The following is a 22,744-nucleotide window of genomic DNA, read 5'->3' on the forward strand; positions in this document are numbered from 1 at the left end:
AGGGATTGCTTGTAGTTATGTAATAATAATAGTTAATAAAAATAGTATATTTACTATGGGAAAATAAGAATTTATCATTGCGATTTGTATTAATCAATCTTCCTATCAAAGTAAGTGATTAATAGGTAAATGAACAGGTAATTGGGAAACCCTAGTTCAAGTCTTTAATAAAGTGCGCAATATTTTTTTTCTTAATTAATTAAATTTTAACAATATTGATTTTCTCTTTCCTGATTTGTTGAAATATTTTTTTATCGATCTTCACTGGGAATCCAAAATACAAAAATGACATTCGTCAAGTACGTAATACAAAATTTACTATATTCGTTGTACCTAAAAATATTATAGTATTTTTTATGCCACCCTTTTCTAGCACCATTATTTTTCGTTGTAATTTTAGTAGGTAAGTATTGCATGGTCAATGGAAGACTTATGTATGTATTTTGAAATACATAGTACATATTTTCATTCATTATTGTCAAATTACTATACACTATTTAACAGTTAACATTGTAAAAAACACACATCTACATATTTTCAAAATGGTTAAAAAAAATTTTTTGCGTCCATACGATCTTCATAGCTTTGCTAAAGATTGGAATATGCACACTGCTCAAGCCATTGTTAACTAATTCCAATATAAAAAAGTACATAGAAAATCAAACATTCCTAAAGTCATCTCTTACTTTGCAATCTGTTTTGTGTATTTTTATATTAGGAAACAGATTTTGTAAAAAAAGATATGTAAATTAACACATTTTGTGCTAATTTACGTCTTGCAAACACGTTAAAATATGTATTAAAAAATATATAAAACCTATTGCTGTTGAAATAGCTGAGTGGAAGTCTGATCTATCAATGTACGTTATAATGATACTCTCGGGACTTTCAAAAAATAAATACCTTAATTCTGGTGGTACATTTTATGCACAATAAGAGTTTTAAAAAATTACATTAAATTTAAGCTGGTAAAAACTTGTACATTTTAAAATTGTAGAATGTGCATCTTTAAAAAACTGCTTGTGAATATGTAACGAGTGCACGGCTGATTTTTACAAAATTATTTATTGTGCAAGACAATTGCAGATTGTAATACAGTGCAAGCTGCTCGAAGCTTTCGAAATCAACTGCTTGAAGCAGATTTGTATTCCCGACATAACTATATGTAGTGTATGAGGAAATAACCTGGGCTTACAAAACCTTTAATTAAAATGGAAATATATCTAAAAATATAATTCGAATAGGGTTATATTTTTTTCTAAAGCCATAATGAAATGTGTTTTGTCATACGAGAGTATCAAGAGGGTAATTTTGTACACAGTTTAAATTATAATTTCCATTTACAAATTGGTTGTTACTTACATCTAAGGATAAATTACATAAAGCATTATTGTTATGCGGAGGTTGCATTCCGATATATTGCACATCTGTGTACATCGGCCGCTGTTCATATTCTCCTATCGTGTTAACTTGACCTTCGAGACTCTGACTTTCCAAATCCATATCTTCCATTTCTTTAGATAGCATTTCTAGAAGACCTTTTCTCTTTTCTAATTGGTAATCAGCTCGTTCCATTTCTATCGCGGCGTTTTCGATTTCTTTTGAGCTGTCATCCATTTTGGATCTTAGAATATTGAGCATCGATACTATTTGGTCTTCGCTTTCGATGTAGCTTATTTCATCTTCGCACAAGTATCTTCGGAGTTTGACTCCTAATCTAACAATCAATTCTTCTTCTCTTTGAAGGCGCTTATTGACGATGGTCAACTTTTCCAAAATGTCTATTTGTTGCTGTATTTTGCTGAGTTCGTCTGTTGAAGTTTCCGAGTTATCGTCTGATTTCTGGACGATTCTGTTTGCGTTTATCTGACAGATGTCTGTTAGTTCTTTTGTCAGGTAGTGTTCTCTAAGTAGATGGCGTCCCCTGGATCTTCTCTTGGTTGGTCTGGGAGGACTTCCGCTGACTCCTACCCCACTGTCACTGTTGGCTGCCGGACTATCGGTAGCTTCACTGCTTCTTGCATTTTCTAAGCCTTCTTGTACCGGACTGGTGTCCTGGACTCCATTGTGAAGTTTATCGTCTACTGCATTAAGTTCACTCATGCCGGCAAGTTCGTCTCTTCTGTCTTCATTAACTAATTCGTTGTTTCTTGCAATATCTCGGAGGTAACTTTCGAGAAGGTAGTTGGGACCGTGTTTAGCCATTCTTGTTTTATGTGTCTGCTCTTCCAGTTGACAGATCTGTCTATCTTGTTCCCTGTTAAACAAATAAAATATTGTTACTATAAAATAAGACATTTACTTTTTATAAAGCTATCAACGGATGCATAAGAGGATCATTGTTTTATTCATTGCTGTACCAGCGGCCTGATTCTGAGTCCGTGCTATCGCAAGTTAACGCTGAAATTAACACGGCTGTGCTTTAATTCGAACGTAAATTTAAATCCGTATTCTGTTAACACGAGCTCGTGTTAAATTATCAGAATCAGGCCCCAGGTTGGTATTGTAAAATTAATTGTTTTCATATTTATTTCCAAGTGAAAGTAATTATCAAAGTAAAAAATAGGTTTAAAATATCTAACTTTAAAAAAAAAACATAAACCAGCTAAAGAAAATACTTAATAAATATTACTTTTCCTCAAAAATAATTAAATAAAAATTGTTTTTTTAATATGAACCTAACATGGTTATACTATTTTTTTAATACAATATATTATAGTTCAGTATCTTATAAGGCAGACAGTAATAATTGAGTATCTTATAAGTTTCTATCAAGTCCCCTGTCTTCCGTCGTTCTTCCAATAATGTAAGTCTTGGTGCTTTTAATCTACCCTGATAGGGCATACTTTTTAATAATTTGGGGATTTTCATACCCAATCCAAAGATTCGAAGTCCAAAGACCTGTAGCTCGATGTCTAAAGCTAGGACAGTGGTGCCCGTATTTTAACGGCCGTAGTGAACGGTGATGCGCTGGACAGCCATCGTAACGGTGACTAGAGTGTGGTTTCCTAGGAAAACGGTGTTATCAACACCATTTAACACCGTTTTCCTAGGAAACCACTCTCTAGTCGACGTTACGACGGCTGTCCACCGCATCACCGATCACTACGGCCGTTAAGATGTGGGCACCGCTGTCCTAGGAAACCCTAGCTTTAAATAGATAGCTAAGAAATCTTGAAAATCTTCGTCTTTCTGTATCTTAATTTTTTTTCTTTGTCTTGTCGCGATTCGTGATTGACAGTGTTAAAAGCTACGATCGACCAGTCGATTGCGATCGATTGATGGTATATTTTATTCTAATCTAACTTAAGTATCGCAGCTACCTTAACCTGTCTGCCTGTATCTGCAGCGTGTCTCCCTGAGCTCGGATCAGCTGAGGAAAGAGCTGTCTGGAGCGTTTCCGAGCTGGGTGTGGTCTTCTGCGAGGAGTCGGGGGACTTCCCCGCCCCGAGTCTCCCGAGCTGTCGGCATAGCGGAGGGTAAACCGAATCTGAAACGACAAATAAATTAACACTTAACCTTATTGCAACAAAAGGGGGAAATAATGTATAGGAAACATGGAAGTCTTATGATCTCATGCTGGTTTAAGTGGCCACTTTACACACTGTGTAACATTCACCATTCTGCCTGTGTTGAAACATCCACATTTCACATAGTAAATTAAATACATTTGTGTTTTTAAGATCTTTTTTTCCTGAACCAAAGCTGTACAAACGAGTGTAATTTTGAAAGGAATAAATAAGTAAATAATATAGTAGGTACCTTGCAATACTAAAGTAGAATATGATTAACAACATAAAATTTATGAAAAATATAAAACCATGTCGAATGTCACATTTAAGAATGCCGCTCAGAGTAAGAAAAAACGCAATGTTGCTAGTTTTTTTATTCCTGTAAAAAAAAAAAAGTTTTACAAAACTGGGGCACATTGTTTCGTGACAAAAAAGGAAAATTTCCTACCGCTGAAATGTATTTTTTGTCAAGATTTAATACAATAGTAGTAGGTAGTTTAAAAGAATGTTACGGAAGTTTATAAAAGCGAAAGAAATTGATTAACTGATAGCCGTACAAGTCAAAAGTCTTGAAAGTGATCAAATTAATTGTAAATGGTAAGAAGCTTTATGTAAAAATTTCTCCGTAAATTGCATTACTCCGGTGTATTTTCAATTGAATATTATCATTTACACATTTAGACTACCGATACCGCGCCATTACTTTGATTTGATAAAAAACGACAGATTGATGCCGGAAAACTTTTATTAGGTTTTTCGTTCTTATGCTCATGGTTTCTTCTTCAACTCAATAAACATTGATTTTGTTTTTAAACGTGATTGCAATGTTTCATTTCTTAGTCAGTTTTAACTACTTGAGTTTGTTATTTAAATTATCACCATCATCATTTCCCTTTCCGCGCCCAGTTGTGGATGGGGCACTGTACTGGTAAACCAAATGCAGCGATGTTCGATCATATGTTACACGAAGGTTAGGAAATCAGTCTTGCGCTTCAGATGCTAGTTCAGGATAGAGGTGCAGTTTAAAAACCTTTAAAATCAGAATTTCACGTACATATAATTTGTACGTAAAATTCTGATTGAAATACAATTTGATGTAAATAATAATTGTTGGGGACGAGGTTCTTAAGTTATTCAAGGTTCAAAAAATTCTTCCTTGCAGTTTTCTTGAAATTTACTCATAAATCCTGTTGTATCATTTATTGCTCTCTTTTCTTATCCTTACTTCGCTTTTATGTATGTTGATCTTTCGTTTTATTATTTAAACCGTATAAACCGTTAATTAGTTACATTATTTATAACTCTTTACGCTTTATATTTATAGCATATTTCAATGGTTATTACAATGAGGAAGTTTAGTATTTTTTTTTGTTGTGCATGAATATTAAAAAAAGCAATTGAAATACACAGACACCCAAATAACATAAATAAAGAGGACGGGCTGAAATTAAACTTAACATGGTTCCCAGCACTATATACTACAAAAATAAATAGAAATGTGTCTACTGCCGACTGCGACACGGTACAAATTACTAGTACTTAAACTGTTACTTTTTTCTAATACTATTCTTAAACAGATACTCAGTTTACCCTGAAGATGGCTCCTGCAATGGTAGCCGAAAGTCGGTACAAATCCAATAATACACACGTATCACTTAAAAAAGAAACATATCGTTCAAAGTAGTTCGTTTTTATTTAAATAATTGTAGTCATTTTTACTCCGCGTAAGAAAACTTTTTTGTTTCCAATTTCCAGCACTGTATTTCCTCATTATTTTTTTGTAATATATTATATTAATTTATACGCTTCTATTTTTTTGTACAATGGTTTATGTTTGTACCTTTATAAAACAAATCATATTTCTAAGTATTTAATGTTATTCATTTTATTAATATTGTTATTTTTATTTTAATATTGTATTGTTTGTAACTATCGTTAATTTTACGTATTTTTTTTTTGTATTTATTATTACTAACAGAAGATACAGCTCAAAAAGCCATAATAGGTTAGTGAATTTGTAACAAGTACTTAAATTGAGATCGATAATTAAATAAATATTTTTTTTAGCTTATAGATGGATGAAGTTTTAAATTTATTTGTATAACAAACTTTTATTTGTGTTGTAAGAGGCGTATTAAAAAAACAAAAAAATGACACTTGGGGCCTTGAAGTCGCGTTTTTTTTCATATTATTTTAATGTTTTGTGTCATTTTGAAGAATTCGTCATGGCCAGTCGACAACGTGAAACCATTTCGTGTCTAGGTGATGTCGCACGCTATTCCCTTATTTGTTGGCTGTCGTGTGTCGTGACAACCTTCAATAAACACTAGTTCTATATCATTACATACACGTCAATATGTAAATTGGCGTATCCGCCGTAGTGAAAAGCTGTAAGTATCGTATGTGGAGGGCGATCCGTGGGTAGATACGACACTTTTCTGCTAAATTATAAAACAGTTACGACAATTTGATACGTTTTCAATATTCATGTCCGCATTTGTAAAACGATGTACAAAGAAAAGAGAAACCACATAATGTTATGTCATACTAGTTATAATAATGTCCATTCAGAAGTTATGGTCAGACAAAATAAATTACTCCCCACCGCTTACAAAATCAGATATTTATATATGCAGGTACTCGAATAGGTACAATTTTTTTTTCAATACTTATCACAATTTAAGTAAATCACGAAACTGTCTAGAAATAGATTTTATACTAGGTACTATATTAGACGAAAAAAACTTTTTACTTATAAACCATTATTTTCAAAGCTTTGAGTAAGTCCAAATGTTTGCAGATTTGTGGATTACACCCCCTAAGCATTGATTAATATATAAATTTATTTTCCCTCTCTGTTGCAATAAATTAAGATCTTAACAACTCCCTAAGGAGTGAAAACCAGCCTGTCTATAGACATTTGGACATGCTCATAACACTGTTGATTAAACTAAATCGTAAAAGATGTATAAAAAATTAAAAATGTTTTCAGGCGTTGCCTAGTAGGTGAAATGATCCTTTCAGATGAATCTACCCACATCAATTAAGGATTCAGTTATTTTACTTCACAAAAGTCAACAGATGGAAGAGTTGAGGAAATGTGGATGTTTAAACATATACAGAATAGTAAATGTTACCACAGTGTATAAAATGGCTAGTTAAACCAGCTAATGGCAGGTCTTAAGCCCTATAAATGCCTAGACATCCATACTCCCTTCTCAAAAACGTTTTTCCTCTTTGTTGCAATAATTTATTTTTTTTATATTTTTTACCGTTAATTAAATACATACTATTTTTCTTTAATTTAAAAAAATAAATCCTTAGTAATATTTACATATGTGTATGTATTCTTCACTTACGTGGAGTAGAGAAAGCATTGCTAGCACGTAATTTACGGTGTAATTACGCGCAAGCAACGGCCTCTCTACTCCCGCGAGAACGTTCAGAATTGCACTGCTGGACATGAATAAAAATAGCATCAACGAATGTAAGAATTATAGTATTTTTACCTCATTTTGGGCGTCTCCCCACGCGTTCCATATATCCAAGATGGTGGCTTCCTTGTCCAGCGGTTGTTCCATGCTTCTCCACCCTTCCGTTATGACCCAATCATGCTCGTCTCCGGAGTGCCCTGGCGTATGTGGTAACAGCGCTCTGACCACCTCGCCGCACGTTGTATCCGCCAACACCCCACTAACCCAGAGTTGACGATTGTCCACCCAAATGCAAACTTCTTCGCCAATCTGATCTTCGTCGTCTTCGCTCTCATCCGAGTAAATCTGCGTCATCCTTTCAGGAATAGAGCATTTGGCTTGTTTATTGGCTAAATGTTTTCCCACCCGATCTTCCAGACGTGTTTCTGGTCTTTGATCAACCCTTTTGGCCAATCTCTCGTCCAAGCGATCGCTTGATCTATCTTTGTTTCTAGTTGATCTAGGAACTGCCAGCCTACTCATTACACGTTCCGAAGATCTGTCAGCTCCGCGACTAAACCTTCGTTCGTACGACCTCTCCTTTGCTTCCATTTCTTAGCCACCTGAGAACAAAAAAAATAAAAGTTTATATTTGAAGCACTAACTTTGTGGTTATTCATTATAAAAATAAATAAATAAAACAACTTTGTTTTTAACCACTAATTTTGGACACTAAATAATAAATCTGGAATATACCAATTAAATTGTAATGATTGCGATTCAATCTACATTGGAAAAACTAAAAAAAACTTTAATATAAGAGTAAAAGAACACTTAAGATGCTTAAATAATAATAATTTTTCTGAATTCGCAAATCATCTGATAGAAAATAATCATAACTTCAATAAAGACACTGGATTCAAAGTACTTCATGTTGAAAATAAAATATTAAAATTAGACAACTTAGAAATCTTAGAAATTAAAAAAACGATTCATAATATGAAAACAATAATAAATAACCAAATAAACAATATTTCTTTTAGTCCTCTCCTGTCTTACTTCGAAAATAATGATATCAAATTACCACCCGTGTAAGGAAAAGACGACTTGATTAATTGGGTCCACGTGTAGTATTTAGTGAACATGATAAAAAAAAGTAATCAATTCATTAGTTACGTAAACCTTGACGAAGAAGCTTGTTTGCTTGGAAACCGGTCGGTGAAAAATAAAAATTAGTGTTTAAAAACAAAGTTGTTTTATTATTTATTTTTTTAAAAATAAAACAAGTTCAAATAATATCCATCAAAACAGTTATTCTAGTGTATAAAGGTTCTGGATGTGAGATAATTAGACCTAAAATAAGAATTGAGGTTTTCCCAGAATACGAATTAATAGTTTTGACCTGTGACTTCACTCACGTGGTATAAGGGTGGTCACGTGGTCGGGAGAAACGGGAAAAATGGCAGGTTATTATAAAATGCTAACGGTATTGGGCAACGGGAAAACGTTTGAAAAATCCTGAAATGCCCATCTCAAAACGATTACTTTTGTTGGTAAAAACCGATTATCAATCATATTATATGTTTATGAACAGCTGAGAATATCATGTTCAAACTAATGTGTAAGCATCGCTACTATAAAAAAATATCAGAACCACAATCGGTGTTGCTATCGACGCCATCGAGCATATTTAAAAAATATTTTTTAACAAAATGACTAATGACTCAACATTATTTTAAATGAAATAAAACAGTTATTTTCTGGCATTTCTTATGTATGATAACATATGTATTTAAGCATTTCAACAATTTCAGAAAAACCAAAAATGAAACTCTCTGTCCTAAAATTTCATTTATATTACATTATGCTATTTACAAAAATTATTAAATAATAAAGTAGACTCTTTTAACCTACTCTTCAAAATTAATCTTAATGTCCCTTTTCGCGTGACAAGAAATAAGTATTTATTCCATCTGCCAGTCTGTAGCACTAACTATGCACAACACTCTTTCCTCTATCGTTCTTGCTCTAACTATACTGTTTTTTTTTCATCCATTGATATATTTTACATGCCCCTTAATTTATTCGAAAATAAATTAAGACTTATTATTTCTGGCTGCGATACGATCCCACTTACTATTTAATGATGCACACTCCTGAACACTTACTCCCACACTAATACACATAAACACACATCTACACTTACTCTCATACAAATACACATAAATACATCCTTTTGTTGTAACACAATTTAATAATATGTGTGAATTTTATTTGGAAACTTTGCTGGTCTGTCTTTAAACTGTATTTTGGAAAAAAAAATGTTATTTTATCATTGTCGACTGTTTGTTTCTTTAAAATAAATAAAACAAACAATGAATGTCGACAATAGCTCATTTTGTTTTCATTATTAGTGGATTGACGGCGCTTATTTAGATGCAATATTTAATACTAATATTTATTTTCCATCTCCATAACTAAACCTGTTTAGACCATATTAAGACATTACTAAAAGTTCGACACTTGAGAATTGTATAAATTTGTCGTAAATAAATCGAACCAATATTATACGCAGTGAAAAATAATTTCATTGGTATTAATAGTTGTGGTTTACATGAAAAGCATTACTAAATGCCTGTAATTTCCAATTCTCGGTAAAATGTGGGGTATATGCCAAACGCGATTGATCACTATCGTAAAATGGTAGGTACGTACCACACTTTTCAGTGTACAACATAATTACCTTCCATATGAGGTATATTTAGTGAGATACGTATCAGTATTAAAACTATTTCAATACTCCAAATGCACTCTATGTACAGTTGAAAAAAATAAAAAATCATAATTATTATATTTATTGATTTTTCAATTTCTACAAAATAACAAGTTAACTGAAGTTAAAAAGAAAAAAAAAATCTGAAACACGGCTTTCTTCATTGAATTTGGTTTATAAAGGTATTATTTGTTCTGGGTATATGCAATTGTAAACTAGGAATCTTTTTGTATTTTTTTAAAAAAAAAAAAAAGGATTTTTTGTTTATATGGTTACATAAAATGATTTATAATTGTTTTCATTACTTTTACAAAACGGTTTTAGTTTCATTAAATAATAAATAAATAAATAAATAGTGTATTATGTGAATTTATAAATTTAAAAAAGTGTGTAATCCAAGATTATATTCGACAATTTACAGAATATCCTCTGATTTTACTAATGTCCGTACAATAAAAGCTCTTTTTTGCTCAACTGTTCGCCACCTTCTAGAATTTGCCTCCGTGGTCTGGTCTCCATTCTATGTCAATCGCATAAATCACATTGAATCAGTTCAACATCGCTTGCTTCGAAAAATAGTTTTTTTTATTAATGTTTTAAACAATTATTTTATTGTAATATTTAAACCCTATAAATTGTATACATGGACAATGTCCGTTAATAAATAAATAAATAAAAAAAATTAAAAAAATAAATAATAATAAATAAATAAATAAATAAAAAAAAAAAAAATAAATAAATAAATAAATAAATAAATAAATAAATAAATAAATAAATAAATAAATAAATAAATAAATAAATAAATAAATAAATAAATAAATAAATAAATAAATAAATAAATAAATAAATAAATAAATAAATAAATAAATAAATAAATAAATAAATAAATAAATAAATAAATAAATAAATAAATAAATAAATAAATAAATAAATAAATAAATAAATAAATAAATAAATAAATAAATAAATAAATAAATAAACAAATAAACAAATAAACAAATAAACAAATAAACAAATTAACAAATTAACAAATAAATAAATAAATAAATAAATAAATAAATAAATGAATGAATGAATAAATAAATAAATAAATAAAAAAATAAATTTGAGACGTTGTTATTTGACCTCATTTCATGCCTCCTAGTTTGCTTGTCAAAAAATTGGATATACTCAAAATATTATAAATAACCAGTAAGTTTTGTTGTTTTTATTTTTATTGGTGAGATATTTACCCCCCTGTATAAGGGTAGCGTGCGGACTTCCCACAGCACTGCGACACTCACATCGATCCTACTCCTCAATATACCACCAGCTGAACATTCACCACTACACCACTACACCACTAGCAGAACTTTCACCACTACATCTACACAATCAAGTAATGGCACAAACACCCCTCTAGCTCCAAAGTTGTCGTCGCGTGCCGACTCCGCCAGTACCAACCAATCTGACTCCTTAAATAAGAATAACGAAAAAAAAATACAAAAATGTGGAAAAAATTGTAGTTTAATTCAGGAAGGATAAATCGTTTAAAAAAAGTAAGATTCACTTAAAAGAGGGGATAGAGTTTATTAAAATTCTTTGACACACTCACTGTCGACCCTGACCTCGTCTCGGGTTCGATTCCCGACATGATCGTTATTAAATATATGTTTTATTATAAAGTTGGTTTTCCACTAGAATATTTCAGACCCTGGACTGGTACCTAAAGCGTAATACAGATAATCTTTACTTCATATATTTTTTTTTTATCAAGATTGGTGTACCAATGAAGTGCCCTCTGCAGCATTAAGTGCGGAAAGGTAATGATGATCTACACCACAAGGTAGATAAATTGCCATTTCATTTCCCTTTTCAGGATTCTGACAGTAGTCATCGAGTCAAAAACACTACATTATTACGTTACATTTTATTTCCATGAAGACAACAAAAAAATTAACTGTTTCTACGTCACAAAACGCAAGTACGCGATCTAGAACAAATGGTAACATCTTGATTCCAAAATTAACAACAACTACAGCACACCATTAAACTTACAGAGGATTTTTTTTTTGATGAAATGAGCAAAGGAAATTAAAAGTGCACTCAGGAATACAACATTATTTAAGAAAGTAGTAAAAAGTTATATTTATTATTCTTTTTTGTGAACTGATTGTAAAAAAATATTTTTTTTTGTTTGCAATTTATATGTTATCCTAAAAATATTAATAATTAAAAATAAAATTATTGTAGGATATCATCACTCCCTAATATATACACAAGAATTGTATTTTCTTTTACGTCATGGGAAACGTTAATGTAAATATATGTCCAAATTTTTGTAGACAAGGACTGGATTCAACTCCCTGGGGATATTGTTGATAAATCCACCTGGTCCATGAAGAAGTATAGAAATAAATAAAAAAACATTTTCAGGCGTTGCCTAGTATGTAGGTGAAATAATTCAATTAGATGAATCTCACTCGCATAAATGAAGGTTTCAGCTCTTTAACTTCACAAACATCAACAGATAAAAGATTGAAGGAATATAGATGTTCAAATATGGGCAGAATGGTGAATGTTACCAGTGTGTAAAGTGGCCACTTAAACCAGCCATTGACAGGTCATTAGCCCTGTAGATGCCTAGACTTCTGTATTACCTTCTCTTAAATGTTCTTCATCTCTGTTGTAATATGTTAAGTAAATACATGTATTGAATTTATATAAAAATTGAATTAAGTAGTAATATTGTATGCATATTTGTTTATCTGAGTAAATAAATAAAGTCAGTAATATATTAAGTAATTTAGTAAGTAGTATATGACTCTTCTATCAATAATTTACGTAAAGAAGATCAGCACATTCATCAGATTAATTAACTATTTAATCTGAACTAATTACATTTCAACTTAACAAATTTAGGGAGGGGAATATGGAAGTCTAGGCATTTACAGGGATTATGACTTGTCATTAGCTGGTTTTAGTGGCCACTTGACACACTGTGTAACATTCACCATTTTGCCTATGTTTGAAAATCCATATTTCTTCAATTCTTCCATCTGTTGATTTTAGTAAAATTAAAGAGCTGAAACCTTTACTGTTGTGAAGAGATTCTTTTGATCGAATTGTTTCACATACTAGGCAGGTGACACCCCCTGACAGGTGAAATCCAGTTTTTTTATTACAAACATTTGGAAAAAACTCAAAAGATTGGAATTAAACCAACTGTTCCAAGAAGATGTTTAAAAATAGGAAAAAAAAAATCAGCCATGGCCTAGTATGTTAGAGTTGCCTATTTACTTTGCATATATATTGCCTAGTAGTATGTACTACTTAACTCAGCTAATGACAGGTCATAAGCCCTGTAAATGCCTAGACTTCCATATTCACTTCTCTTAAATGTTCTTAATCCCTGTTGTAATTTTTAAATCTTAATGACTCCCTAAGGGGTAAAATCCAGTTTTTGTCTGTGATTACATTTCGCCGTTTTTTCCTATTCCCTTTATGAAATATTGGTTAAAATATAATGTAATAAGCTTTAAAACAATTCCTACATATTTTGTTTTCAGAATAATTTTTGCGTTCTCATGATTAACTCAAATACTACCATTTTAAGCGACTTTTTCGGCTTGTTTCAGACAACAGCATGTGACAAATCGTGATTCAAACCCTAGACTTCTGATTCATAATTTTGACACCTGTTTATTAATTAAAACAACAAAAAATCGCCATTTTAATTTAACAATTCCACATTTACAATTTCATGCATATTCGAGTACCCTTAAATTCTCGCCAATCTTCTAACGCAGTTTTTTTTACTGGAATTTCTCTATTTAAAAGTTTCAAAAAATACCCCTTTTAGGAAGAAAAATATAAAAAGAATACACAAATACTTTTTTATAATCCCTCTATACAATAAAAGTGAATTTCTGTAAATAATGTGAAATAATTAAGGATCCCACTCCGGAAATAGACAATAATATTAATAATAATATTTACGTGCATCAGATTCCCACGGTAACAATTATTAATCTACGAATTTGAATAAAATAACAATTGTAAATCAAGAATCCACGTTTTTTCCCGCAAGGTGCAATATATTCAATTAGTGTTTACGACTCGGCACGACGATTTTTAATTTTTACTGCGCGGGACGCAATTTGCATAATGTCTTATTTATCGTTTTAATTTCGTATTTTTTGTCAGTTTGAAATGTTATAATTTTTTTAAACTTAAAAAAAATATTTTTTGGAACTTGCGAAATGTAATCACTTAATATACTTAATCATTCTGCTATCTGTCATTTATCTAGTAGAAATCCACTTTTTTTTAATTTTTTTAATATCAATAAAATAAAAGTTTAAAAAAATTAAATACAAGTAAATCAAGTCTTTTTTATGACGAAATATATAAAAAATAATAAAAAAACACTTTTTTTGACACTGTTTTAAATTGTTTGGTTTCCCCATTTTAAAAAAAAAATTTTTTACACACTAAACTTAGAATTTAAGAAAAAGATTTTTAAAACCAATTTTACTTTGTTTTTATTCATATCATTATTCTTTATTTCGTCCGGGAGTCTCTTAACTATGCGAGGGAGTATATGCGTATATACGCATTAAATACTTGCCTTTGATTTCATCGAGTTTAACGCAAATAAATTTTAAAGAAGGCACGTATTACAATGGGAAGTTAACATTTATCATAAATTTTATTTACATAGAAATATTAAGTATGAAAAATAAAATATGCACACATTTTTTTAAATCGAAGATCCATTGTTAAAGCTAAATGTAAATATTTTTGGTAAATTTTTAATATGGTCCTATGAAAAGTATGGAAATCATACAATTTTGCTATTTTAAAACGCCATTCTTTCAAAATCAAACCAACATTTGATGATGATACAAAAATATGATATTTCTGATACAAAGTAACTTAAAAGCTTTAAATAACTGTAATATACTCGTTATTATTTTTCAACCAGCTGATTACGCCTTTTCTAATTTAAACTTAACTTGGATACATTTTTTTATTTATTTTTTTAACTTTTTGTACATAATGGGCTTATTGCCAAATGGCAATTTCTTCCAACCAACCAATAAAATAAAAGTTTTATTTTTATAATTCAAGTTACAGAACATATTCAATAGAAAAAAAAAGATTAAAAAGTTAAAAATATATAAAAATAGAAATAAACGTATTTGTTTATAAATTACCTTAAATCAAAACTATTTCTCAATGGGAAAAAGGAAAAAAGCGGAAAGAGGAAAAAGGAAAGGAGGAGAGATTAAGGAAGAGAAAGGAGATGTTTCTTCAGACGTGATTTAAACAGAGATAATGTAGTAACAACTTTGATGGTGGATGGGAGATGGTTCCACAGTCGAGCCGCATGGACACTATATGAGTTAGAGAAGAAAGAGGAATTGTGTATGTGTATTAAGATAGTGCCTCGAGAATGAGAACGAAGAGGTAAACCATGAACTGATAAGCGTTGAAATTTTTCACACAGGTATATAGGAGCGTTAGGACTATGAAGTACATTGAACAGAAGTGAGAGGGAGTGATAGTCTCTCCGCTGTCTAATTTTGAGCCATTTCAGTTGCCTACGATAATCAGAAATGTGGTCATATTTCCTAAGACCAAAAATGTACCGTATGCATGTATTCTGAAGTCGTTCAACATTAGTACTCATATAAAGACAAAGTATTTAATAAACATATTACAACAGAGATGAAGTATATTTTAGAAAAGGTAATATAGAAGTCTAGGCATCTACAGGGCTTATGACTTGTCATTGGCAGGTTTAAGTGGCCACTTTACACACTGTGTAACATTCACCATTCTGCCCATATTTGAACATCCATATTCCTTCAATTCTTTCATCTGTTGATGTTTGTGATATGTAAATGTTATCAGCTCCCCAGGGAGTTGAATCCAGTCCTTGTCTACAAAAATTTGGACAAACTCAAAATATTGTTGATAAAGTATTTAATTTTAAAAATTCTATCAATTTGAAAATTATTTATTGAACTGGAAAGTTATTAAAGAAAAAACATAGTTTTTTTTAAAAAAGAAATACAAGCATTTTAATGTATGCAAATTTTGTGGCATTCTTTTTTATTTATTTATAAACCCTTACGGATTACATTCATTTAATAAAATAAGTTTCCTTTTTAAAACTCATATTCTATTGTTAAAGATGGTATTTTTTACATCTTTTGTTAAGGTTGTCTTAGTTTTTTATTTAGTTTTGTCTGGTAGTTTATTGTATAATTTTAGTCCCTGATTTCTTAGTCTCGACTGTCGTTTTAGAATATTGTATATGATATTGTTCTGATATTACCGTATTGTGTCCATGTTTACTACATTGTTTTAAAAGTTTTAGTTCTATGTCTACAATTACATCTGTGGCTAAATTGTAAATAATTTTTAAGGATTCTAGTTGAAAGATTTCAGTTATATTTAATTGTTTAGTTTGTTTAAAGAGTTCTTTCGTTGCTAATATATGAGGGAACTTTAATATTTTATTTGGCTGTCTTGGTAGTCTGTTTATGTAATTTTTATTTCCTATTCCCCATAGTACATAGTTTGTTTGTTTGACACTTTATATACATATACAATAAATATGCATATAAGGACGGGCATATTGCCTTAAGGTAATTTCTTCCTACCTACCCAAACCGTTCAGTTTGAGAAAATTATAAATACATGGACACATTGAATCTTATAATTTTAAACAAAAATTAAAAGCAAAGATTAAGAAAAACAAATACATTAAAAAAAACACTAAACTATGAAGAGAGGAGAGGGGATGGGAAGGAAAGAAGAAGGATAAAGGAACAATTAAAATATTTAGATATTGACATTTCAATCTTGACTTAAATGTAAATAAAGAAGGGGCGTCTCTAACATTAGTGGGTAGATTATTTCACAATCGAGCGGCTACTACTGTGAAAGAGATGGCGAGAAAATTAGAGCGATGACTGGGTAATAAAAGGGTTCTCTCGTTACTAGAACGAAGAGATAGTACGTGTTGTGAAAGAGGTTGAATGAGCTCTCTCAGATAAACAGGCGAAGTGGGATTATTTAAAATATTGTGAAGAAGTGATAGAATGTGAATATTGCGTAAAAAGTATTTTTGTTTTTACATAGGCTGCATACGTTAGAATTTTCGTTAAATTATACCTTCAATAATCGTTATATCTTAATTAAAAAAGTTGAGTTCAAGCCCTTGTAACTAAAATTATTTTTCTGTCTTATTTTTTCGAATAATGTTTTGGTTGTAAATATTTTATTTCTACAGTATGTTTTTATCAAAAAAATGATGCCGTCGAATGGTTGATATGAATATAAAGAGGTATAGCTAAATAATACATATATTTACTACTAAGAGAGGGAGAGCCGTGACTATAAAAGCATTGTGTTATTTTACAGTTGAAGTATTCTTTCAGTTATGCCTATTTAACTTCGGATGGAAGATTTTTGTACTATTTATATGGTGTTTCATACCATATTTAAATTTTATGTTAATCTTAATTCGTTTATTTCTCAAAAAGTGCAAAAACAACAACCAGTCTTCTCGTTTGCTTATTTTTTTGTGGATAATATTTATCTAGGTCCCTTGATTGTTACCATTTTTTGGAAAACTAGATCATTACATCGATTGCAGTGTGTTTTAAAATGACATGAGGACAAATGACCTACTTGATCAAACCCGAAACCTTAAAAAAACTGTTGTAATTGGCTTAGGCAGTATATATAATAAATAAATAACTTTTTATTCTTTTCAAAATTCTCAATATTAAATTCCCTTTTTAATGTACCAACACGTAACAAATATTATACCTCGAATTCATTCATTAGACGTACCTGTAGAAATTAAAATGGACCCAGTATTGATGTAGACATTTTTGACTGCACGTTGCATTTGTACAGAAAATTTCTTCATGGGGTCGATTATTTGGGATAGTTGCTGAATGTGCATCTTGAGTGGTTTATGCTGTGTATATGTGCCGCATGTAATGTATATGTTTGTGTATGTTTTATATGTGCGTTCATGTGTGTGTGTGGATGTCTCGGAGTGTACATTCGGTATTTTTTTTAAATTTAATTTATTACCCCCATGGAAAACGCAAATACTAACAATTACTCTTTTCTTACTTGAAATTCTTATTCATTTATTTTTTGTCACATTAAATGTTTATATCTTTTGCATAATTTATGAAAACTTAATTGGTCTTTTTATGTTAAAAATTTTTCGTTTTTAATACTTATTATGTATGACTGTATGTTTTCTGAATAAAAATAAATAAAAATAACTGGATCATTTTTGTTACACGGAAGATAACGTGATCAATTTTACGCTTCACAGTGCTAGTCTTGGAACAATGAAATATTGCAAAAACAAATATTTCACATTGACCCTGCCAGGAATTGAACTCGAGACCTCAAGCATAGTAGGCGAATGCGGCAACCGCTAATCGACGAGGACGACTTATCTCAGCTGGACTTTGCTTTTCTTTACTCGGTTCTAATTTTATTTCACACGCAGAATGGTTTTCTTCATGCGCTTGGATACGGAAAACTTAATTAAAATTATAGGTGAATTTCAAACGAAACAACCTGTACATAAACTTACTTATTATATGGAATGAATGGTTGTATATACAATTTACAATATGCAAGTAATTTAAATGGGATATTCTTATATGGATTTTTATACGAGGGGCAATGTCTGCCCGGTCAAAGGAACATTCGGTACCGTTTTGTTATAATACCCTAGGTACTAAGCATAATATCTTTTTTTATATTCAAAGTATTAACTTTGTGGTCAAACATTTTAATTAATGTTAGTAAATATGAATATTTAACCACTTACTGACTTTCTCTCTTCGTCAGGACTCTCACTACACCAACATGCTAATACTAAAATACTCTATTGCCTTTACCATCACCGTAGTGTGCATAGTATTACGAAAAAATACATTAATTACATGCAGAGCTAAAGGCGATGCAAACACCACCATCTGTGAAAATAAAAATATAAATGAACTACTTTAAATGACGTCACAAGTTCTTCTAAATCAAGCAGTGATAGTGTTGTAATAGTTTTTTGGGATTTCAACCCAAACAACCAGGACACCTAAGAGAACTTGACGTCACACGCGGAGTAATGAAAAAATCGAAGCTATGATAATTTATCAATAAAACAAAAATAATGGGAACCGCCAATCATAAATATTTGAAGTTTTAGAAACATTGGTCTTGTGTCCATAATCCAGGGAGAAAATATGGGAGAAAAATGAAACCGCCTATCCCTATGGAGTAAAAGCCAAATTTGTCTGCAAGCATTTGGACATTATTCTTAATATTAGAGGTGGGGGTCAGTGCCATGCAAGCTCCTGACGTCATTGCGATCTGTAAAGATCTATTGTTACGGGCCCCCGTGAATAGTTCTCGCCCTTCGAGCCCAGATCTATAAAGAGCCTGGCTACTGTGTGGAAGGCGAGAGTGTTGCTAAATCTCCCCTCCAAGCCCAGATCCGTGAAAGTATCGGGCTATTAGGCGAGGGGTGAGCTCTTTAACATCCTCAGGTTTAACCAGTGGTCCCCCGAGGATGAGGCTCCTTTTATGATGTAAAGCATCACATAAGAATGTGTATAGGTGTTTCCTCATCTGCACTGCAGAACCTACATCTAGAAGTTTCGGAAAGGTTCTAGCAAGGTGTTTGTTCAATCTGTAGCGCTCTGTAAGGGCTCTAGTGATAACCTTCACATGATTTCGGCTGACTCTTATCAATGCTCTATTATTATTTATTTATTCTCTTCAATCCGTGCCTCATGTCTGAGGATGGTGATTACGCCTGACTCCAGGCATGGCTCGTCTGTGGACAGTCTCCCTCCATCTGGAACGGTCTTGTGCTCTTCTATAGGCATTCGTCAGTGATGATTCTGATAACTGAGTGACTGTACCGCTCCATCTTGTCGGTTGACGTCCACGCGACCTTGTCCCTACGACACTTCCCAGGAGAATAGTTTTCTCCAAACTATCAGAATCTCCCCTGGAAATATGCCCAAAGAACTGCAAGACTGATATCCATGTGCGAGAAAAGAATCTTGCAGTTCTTTGGGCATTTATTTATTAAATAAATGCTAATTTATTTTTATGCCAGCATTTGGACACTCAAAGTATTGTTGATTACAAATAACCGCTGATTTGCTGCATTTGATGTACCAATGCAGTGCCCTTTGCACCGTTGGTTATGAATGGATGGGTATGACGATGATGATGATTTATTTACTCCGTATCCAAATTACCTCAGTTTCGGAGCGCACAAAATAACACAGCAGAGGTCAAAGCTCCCTCCTAATGTGCCAACCGCACAATGCATACTGATAAATGAATCGCAGTGTATCCTACATTATAGTGATTGCATAAATTAGCATTTAAGCATTGTTGATTCACAATAAAAACGCCATGCTCTAAAAGTAATAGCTGAAAGGACCGATATCTCATACAAAACTAAGAAATGATTCGGGAGTCTTGAAATCTGGGCATTTACGCAGATTTTAACTTGTCATCTGTATTTTTATATAAAAAACATAAATACTTTTTTTTCTAATTTAACACCTTGAATGGGCACAACTTTTAACTCTTGTGTGGCTGTGATGTCGCACTAGTCGACATAGGACACAAGGCTTAATATCTCTCTTATTTTTTAAAATGATGAATTCGTATTTTTTGTAATCTTCAATTGGACATTTTTACACCCGATTTAGAAAGTTAAATTTGTATAACTATGCTTAATGTTAGTACAAAAAATATTTATCCTTGCCCCGTGAAGTATGAAGGTCCGCTAATTCAGCAACCCATCTATACAGATACCTTATACAAGAGAGAGCACGAAGATAGACGTCATAACAAGGAAGACAGAGACGCTGTTCTGCAGCGGGTGTTGTCTAAAGTGGTTTCAGTCTTCAGTCGGTTGACAGTGATGGGGGACGCACGCGCCTAACATGAGCGGCGTATTTGTGATTTTAAATTTATTTTGCTATAACAGGGCCTAATTATATGCTTATTCGCATAAATTATGGAAATGAATTATTAAACAGTATGTCTTCATGTTATTATGTTTTTTTCAAATGTCTGAACTTTAGAACATTCCGTCTGTCTTTTACTAGCGGTAACACGATGTTACATCACCGCGCGCAAAGGGATTATTTACCACAGTCTTTTAAGAGTTAAAAACCGTTAAAATTATCGTTATTTTTGTAATATTTGAGATTTTTTCATTGCATGACATTAGTTAAGATAATAAGTACAAAATCTTGACCAAATTACACCAATTTTAGGTTGGTTGAAAAATAAAAGGTAAGCCCGCCAATGTACATTTATAGTACAAAAGCTTATAATATATGAACATTATCATCATTCCCTTTCCGCACCAAATGGTGCATAGAGCACTGCATTGGTACACCAATCGCAGCGTATCTTGATAATTTATTTTTACATGAAGAAAATATTATCAGTCTTACGCTTAAGGTGCTAGTCCAGGGAACTATAAAATATTTTAAGTGTAAAACACCTTTTTAAATGAATATTTCAAATCAAACATGTTGGGAATCGAACCTGAGACCTCTTGCATGGAAGGCAAACGCGCTGACCACTACACCACGAGTCCGAATTTATATTTTTATTTATTATATGTACGGCCCAAGCCAATTACAACAGTTACGTGAAGAAACATATATAAATACATGAAACGGAATAAAAATAACGTAAAACTATGTAGCAAAGACAAACAAGGGCAGTAAAATAATGGTGTATAATTTATTCATAAACACGATAAACATTTAAGACTTCTAGCTAAACCTTGCCAATCCATCTTCATACCACACTGTTTTAGTGGGAAGAGATCTACGAAAAGCCGGAAGATCTTTCACAAACAGTTCCAAGTTGTGTGACCAATTGACTAATCTACATTTTAATGTTATAGTAATAGCAATAATAATATTTGGCTAAAGCGTCATTTTTGTGAAAAATCACCTCAAAGACACTTGACAAGTTTATACTTAAACTTACATTCCAACTAAGCTAAATACGATACGGCAAAAACCTGATCTCCAAATCTCATATTTGGGAAGCGTCGGATTTTAACAAGTTTCCCTCTGCCTGAATCGAATGCTGATCTAAGAGTACATTTTCTTTGACATTTTCCCTAATACAAAGGTCCGATAGGTATCTTGGAGCCATTTCATGGAGGGATTTGAATACTATTCAGCAAAGCTCGTAATTTATATACATATTATATGTTTATAAAATGAATATTTAGATTTAATAAAAATATTCAACGATTTTTTTGTGATTACTTTAGAACCACAACAGGCCAGAGGCCCTAGCGGGCCAATTAACCTTCAAAAGCACAAAACTTCCAGGCTTAAAAATATATATATTTTTTTTTTTATGACCTTACCGGGATCAATCCTAGAGCCGCCTGAGAGTGAGACGAGCGTCTAAGCCATTTCACCACGGCCACGGGGCCGCTTTTACTAATGTAGATAATGCAATAAAATGTCACATTTCTCGCCCATTACGTAAATAGTTTCTTCATTGTCATTTTTCAACAGATTTAATGTAAAAAGCCTAAAGGCCCATTAACTTAATGCCATAACAGTTCAACGGCGCATACGTTCCTGTCTTTTTACTGTATATACCGAACAAACTTAAAAGATAACAAAAACGTATTATGAGCGACTGTTCGTGTCTGGACGGAATGAGAGATACAGTTTTGGGTGTGAAATAGGACCAGAACTCTAGACGAGTGTTTTGAGAAGGCTGAAAACCTAAAAAGGGGAATCAAGAGGAGATAAGTCTACCAATTTAGTAATGTTTTTACATTACACATTTTATATGGGACTTACACCATTATTGGTCTTACTTATAATGAACACGGTTGGCGAGTAAATTTCATGTTTGTGTTTGGTTTCCTGGCTATCTACGTCTGAGTTGTGCTGAGAGGAAAAAATATCGGCTTTGGACCTTTATAGGAACTTCTATTTTTCAAT

General features: G+C 31.8%; 1 protein-coding gene across 4 annotated transcripts in view; it reads right to left on the bottom strand.

Annotated features, from left to right (window-relative positions):
* Positions 1–234: 234 nt before the first annotated feature.
* The window catches only part of LOC148279997 (uncharacterized), a 188,843-nt gene continuing 166,333 nt past the window's right edge, over positions 235–22,744 (bottom strand). For 2 of the 4 annotated variants that reach the window (XM_088229085.1, XM_088229084.1), the window contains 3 exons: positions 7,022–7,548; positions 3,330–3,490; positions 235–2,257 (listed from right to left, as the gene is read on the bottom strand). In XM_088229085.1, the coding sequence (XP_088085211.1) occupies positions 1,285–2,257; positions 3,330–3,490; positions 7,022–7,537 (1,650 nt within the window). In that variant the 5' untranslated portion in view covers positions 7,538–7,548 and the 3' untranslated portion in view covers positions 235–1,284. Of the gene's footprint in view, positions 2,258–3,323; positions 3,491–7,021; positions 7,549–22,744 lie in introns of all 4 variants that reach the window. The other 2 variants (XM_088229083.1, XM_088229082.1) reach the window with 1 other exon arrangement.

This window comes from Micrasema longulum, unplaced genomic scaffold (assembly GCF_059751315.1).
Source record: "Micrasema longulum isolate JH-2025_06_02 unplaced genomic scaffold, ASM5975131v1 h1tg000633l, whole genome shotgun sequence".
Classification (NCBI taxonomy): domain Eukaryota; kingdom Metazoa; phylum Arthropoda; class Insecta; order Trichoptera; family Brachycentridae; genus Micrasema; species Micrasema longulum.